Source organism: Phodopus roborovskii, unplaced genomic scaffold (genome assembly GCF_943737965.1).
Source record: "Phodopus roborovskii unplaced genomic scaffold, PHOROB, whole genome shotgun sequence".
NCBI classification, from domain to species: Eukaryota; Metazoa; Chordata; class Mammalia; order Rodentia; family Cricetidae; genus Phodopus; species Phodopus roborovskii.
Genome location: NW_026126511.1, coordinates 37,233,211 through 37,238,480, shown reverse-complemented (window position 1 = coordinate 37,238,480; position 5,270 = coordinate 37,233,211). Strand labels below are relative to the sequence as shown.

The window sequence follows — 5,270 nt, the reverse complement described above, 5'->3', positions numbered from 1 at the left end:
TGTAGACTTGGCCACTAATGTTCAATCATTGACCAAATGGTCTACTTGACAACAGCTTTGTTAGTTCCCTTTGGGAATTAAAATACAAGTTTATTTGCATATGTTCACTCTGTTTTATCCTTAAGAATAGTGCAAGCTAAACTTTGGTTTGTCCTCAGGGCAAACCACCTCATTTCTATTGCTCACAAGTGAGAAGGGCAGAGCTGATTATATAGTAGATACTCAGTAAGCACTTGTCTCCCTTACTGGTCTGCATATGCATCTTCATACTGACAAGGAAGTCATTAGATTAAAAATAAAGAACCCGAAAGAGATAAGACAGAGCTGAAAACTGAGAGCACATAAAAGGACCAAGTCAAAGTCAGCAAGGAAAGTCAAGGCTTTGTTTGAAACTTTTTTAAAAGGGAGGTTTATTATAAATATATAATTATATATCATATATCATGTATATATATATGCACACACATATAATAAATTTTACCCTTTTGGGTATGAGAAAAAGAATGAGATACTAGTAAGTCACTTTTGCTTTCCTTTAGCCACAAATTGACAATGTGCAAAAGGATCTATATTAAGCATTAGAATGGTCACCATGCACCATGCCCATTGTACCCAGTTATCAGCACTGATATTAGGCTGAAACAGGTATTTGTCTACTTCTGCTTGGAATAAGCTATAAGTGTCTTTTCAGTCTTTTCCTTTTCTCATGATGTCTAACATCTGGGCAGAATCAAGTTTCCCTAAAAAGTCTCTGGACTAAGACTGTGCTAACAGTAACAGTATGGGTATAAATTAAGTAACTTGAGCCTGCTCCTTGTTCAAGGCTCCATTCTGTAGTGAGTTGGCACTTTGATTTTAGGTGCTGATCAAGGTTCTTTTTTATCATTTAAAACCCAAGTGGACTAAATAATCTGGAACCTAATTATGAGGGAAATTACCTGCGTTCTTATGCGAGCTCACAGCCACCAAAACCACAACCATACTTTAGCTAACGGTTCCTGCCTTCTCACTTCAGAGAATTTCAGGCAGTGTTCTCCTCCCAGGAAGAGGAGTGGATTTTGAAATTTGCAGAACATCTTGCCAAAATCTGCTGGTCTTTGGAGGTGGAAGCTGCTGGCTTTTCATTTAGACAGATAGACTGATCAGGCCTGACCAAATCAGCTATGTTTGCCTCCAGGCTCTCTGTCACAGCCCTGTGTTTCTGAAGAAGTTAATATTTGACTGCTTTGTGGCAACTATAGTGTAACCAAGAAGAAGAGCTGTTACGTTAAGCATCCTTTCTACAGCGTTATACATTTCATCATTGCCTACTACTTAAAAAGCACAGAGATCTAGAGATTGGTATTTTAATCCTCATTACTCCCCCCAACTTTTGTCTTTTAAACATACTTATTTTATTACTTTCAATTTTGTGTAAGTATATGTCTTGCATGTAAGTTTGTGATCATGAATGCAGGTGCCTCAGGAGGCCAGAGGTACTGGATCTCCCTAGAGCTGGAGTCACAAGTGTTTGTAACTGTTAACAGTGACAGTGGGCACCAGGAACCAAGCCTGGCCCCTGTCCAAGAGCAGTGAATGCTCTTAACAGCTGAGCCTTCTCCCCATCCCTGAAATGTATCACTAAGTCAGTCAGAAATATTAAATGTTTGAGATTGTTAGTCTTCTTTTCCATTGTTTGTTTTTCCATTTCTATGATGTATCTTTTAAACAGAGGTAAGGTATAACTGTTGTGTGCCATTGTCTAAGACATTGGCCTCATACTTACCTTGGTGGTGACAAGATATTTGGACAAGTTACAGCTTTGCTAACACTCTCCCACACTAGCAGGTGAGATGAGCATGTTGAAAACTGTTGTAACGTCACAAGCCCCTTGGAAATTATCTTGAACACTTTGCCTTACATTTGTTGACTAGTTCGGCTGTCAGGGGTTCATTCTGCACATCTGTTCATGAGTTTTAGTAATTCCTTTCAAGTAAAAGTTTTAGATAACCTAAACTTCCTATTTAACAAAATAACAAGCATCCCAAGATCACAGTAAACGTCTCCTAAGAAGGCTGTAAATGGAATGGCAGTGGAGATGTCATTGAAAGGTACCCCTAAGAGAAAACAGAAAATGGATTTCTTTGGCAGCATCCAGATAAATCCTTTTTTAATTTTCACTTTATTTTAGTTATAGTTCACAGCTGTGGCATCATGACTGGCAAGCGAGGCAGCTCATAGAAGAGCCTGAGTTCAAAGGAACTGAAATTGAGCATGGAATGTGAAATTGAGTACTTCTGCTTCTAAGAAGATGACTGGAAGTGCTGAGATTGAAGGAAGGGAGCCCGATGCAGCCACAGAATTAGCAGTCCCCAGTGACCTTGTAAAGCATGGGCACCGACGAGGGACAGGTTTGCCTCTGACCAGCTTTTAGAAACATTTTAAAATCTCCTTTCCTACCCTTTACCACAGAAGGGTAAAGTTCACACATAAACTGCATGGTGTGTATGTATGACTTGGTGACTTTGCTGTTTTGTGAGGTTAGGTATCCCCCAGAAACTCTATCCGTCTCTCATGCAGAATCTATCGCTGAGTTCCGTTCTGAGTGCTCTTTGCGTGAATCTTTTGATAAATTTGCACAATGGGTCAGCATTCTCTTATTTTCCTTCTTTGTACTGGGGCCCTGTAGCCAGAGGGGAAAATAGCCTTCACACAGGGAACTGGCATAAGTTTAAATCAGGCAAGCCTAGTGGGATGGTAATGACATTCCCAGCATCCAAGTTTCTGCCTTCGGGATATGTGAAGCCAGAAAACAATGTCATTCATTCAACATTTATAGAGAACACATGATATACAGTGGCACCGTGCAAGTACTGGAGGGCAGGCAGAAGTGTAAAAACACAACCCGGGCTTGAGGATTGCAGCCAGGAAGGACATGCCGACTGTTACACAGACCTTACATTCCTAGAAGGAACTATTGGGTGAATAAAGTCTACCTATTTAAAAAATAAGCATGGAGAAATATACTGACAGGTCGATATATCGCTTAAGAATAGGACAGATAAGTGATTTAACCATAATTTCTAAGGTGTCAGGGCGCTCTAGTGATTAAGAAGTTCTTGGACCACCACTATTTGAAAGATGCACTACTTGTCTGCCCAGATGGTTGGCAGAATCCTAACAAAGAGAAAGCTGGCTTGTGTGTGTGTGTGTGTGTGTGTGTGTGTGTGTGTGTGTGTGTGTGTGTGAAAAGTGGATAACTTTAAGGGAAAGTGGCTTCAAAGGAGAACAAAAGGTAACATTTCTTCTGCCTTGCTCCCAACCCCTGCTGAGGCAACCTAATAGCCAGAGTACACCCTCTCTGTCCAGGCTCAACCTTAGACTGTGGCGGACTATGCAGTGCACTCCACGCTTGGGGCCCGGAGACCACCGCCTGCACCCGAGTTCCCTTACACCCCCTGGCTCCGGCCTGGCTCCTCCAAGGTCGCCATGGTAACCATGGGGCACCAGGACCAGTCTCTGAACGTCCAGCCTGGAAATCCAAACCGGCAGCAGTGGCTCGAGCAAGTATCCCCCCCCCGGGGGGGGGAATAGCGCGATCCTGTGCTGCGGAAGCGACTTGTGCAGCATCAGTGGCCCAGCGCTCCGCCGTCCCCTGGCCGGCGGGGATCACGAGCTGGAGCGCGCCAGGCTGCCTTCTTAACTGGCTTCACCACGGGGCCAGCAGCTCCTCTGGGCGAAGACAGGCGGCCCATCCTTCCTCCGCTTTACGGATTTCCGGGGGCGACGAATTTTGCCTCGGTCCCTGCGAGCATCTCTCCGCTCCGCTCCCCCCCCGCCCCCGCCCCTCGCGAGCGACTCCCCCCCACCCCTGGGCGCGCGCGCGCACACTCACTCACACTGGCAGGCGCGCGTGCGCACGCCCGCGCGCCCCGAGCCGCGGAGTCTCCAGCGCCCCTGAGCAGATCCCACTCTCCCGGGCGCTGCTACTCACACAGGCTTCCAGCCGCCACGGGGCGTCCTCTGTCTGCGGCAGCGGCGGCGGCGCGAGCGGCGGCCGCAGTCTGGCCCCGTCTGGCTGCTCTGAGCCCCGGACGGAGTCCGGCAGAAGCGCGATCCGGAGGAGACGCCGAGGCGAGGAGGAGCCGCGCCGCGCCCCGCGCTCGCTTGCCTTGAATCCCCGCACCGTGGCCCCAGGTAAGCGGCTCCGCGGCCCGCAGCATCCCCGGGGCGTCGGGACTGGCAGTCCGGGGGGTGGGGGGCCGGGTTCCCGGTCCCGCCCCCGCCGCGGCCCGGGGACAAGGCACGGAGAGGAGTGGGCGAGGGGGGAGGGGAACGGAGCTGGAGGTGAGGCTGGAAGGCAGCGGAGTGGGGGAGCCCCCTGCGCCCTTCGCCACCGCTCCCCGGGCTCCCGCACTTTTATGAGCTGGGGGTGCCCGGCGCCCCAAACAGCTGCTCTCCGCTCTTTTTGCCGCTGGCTGGCTAGTGTCCGCTCCGGCTCCGCGCCTGCCACGCACCAACCGCCTCCCTTGCACCTTGGACAGCGCACCCCGCGGTTCGCCTCCGGGGGACCGCGCCCGGGACCCCGTCCTGCCCGCGCAGCCCTCCGGTTGTCCCCTTCTTAGCACAGTGTCACCCTCCTGTCTTGCATAGCATCTCCCTGCCGTGGCTGTCTCCACTCTGGCGCGGGCCAGAAACTTTCCTCCCCGCCCGGTCTGCGCGAGGCACTATTGTTGTTATTTGTGTCGGTCCCTCTCTCTGGGAACTGGACACATGGACAGGTCTCACTCGGCGGACGATCGCCTGCCTTGCCCAGTCCAAGACCGCACTGGGCAGCTGGACTCGGACACCGGGCGGGCGCCTCGGCAGCTGGACGCTCGCGGGTTCCCAGCCTCTCTGGACACGTGCACTCCTCCCACGGACGCGGCCCCTCCCGGACCACCCCATGTCCTCCCCCTGCACAGCCATGGCCACCCCATAGGTTGGACACCCGGGATCGCAGGCTCTGATTGGCTGATGGTGTAACCCCGCCTCCTTAGAGGGGGGTGGTTCTGGAGTGTTGTGGTTGTCATCCTGCAGCGAGCACATGGGGGAAGTGGGGTCGACAGGTGGGGAAACCCAGTTCTAGGATGTAGGCATTCCCGTGTGTACAGCCCAGCCACCCTCCTTCCTGCACTCTCCACCTTTCGCCTTACTTCCCCTTCAGCAGTCTTCCACTGTTACAACCTTACACATTTTTAAATTTTGCTAAGATTGTGTTTGTTCAGTGGTAGCGATTTTTCAAAGTAGCT

General features: G+C 50.4%; 1 protein-coding gene across 1 annotated transcript; it reads right to left on the bottom strand.

The window, feature by feature from the left end:
- Nucleotides 1-1,165: 1,165 nt before the first annotated feature.
- On the bottom strand, nucleotides 1,166-5,067 carry LOC127230458 (translation initiation factor IF-2-like). The gene is made up of 3 exons (XM_051195761.1): nucleotides 4,768-5,067; nucleotides 3,974-4,706; nucleotides 1,166-1,235 (listed from the first exon to the last, which is right to left on the bottom strand). Exons 1-3 carry the CDS (start codon nucleotides 5,065-5,067, stop codon nucleotides 1,186-1,188), a joined length of 1,083 nt encoding a protein of 360 aa, XP_051051718.1. The 3' UTR covers nucleotides 1,166-1,185.
- Nucleotides 5,068-5,270: the final 203 nt, after the last annotated feature.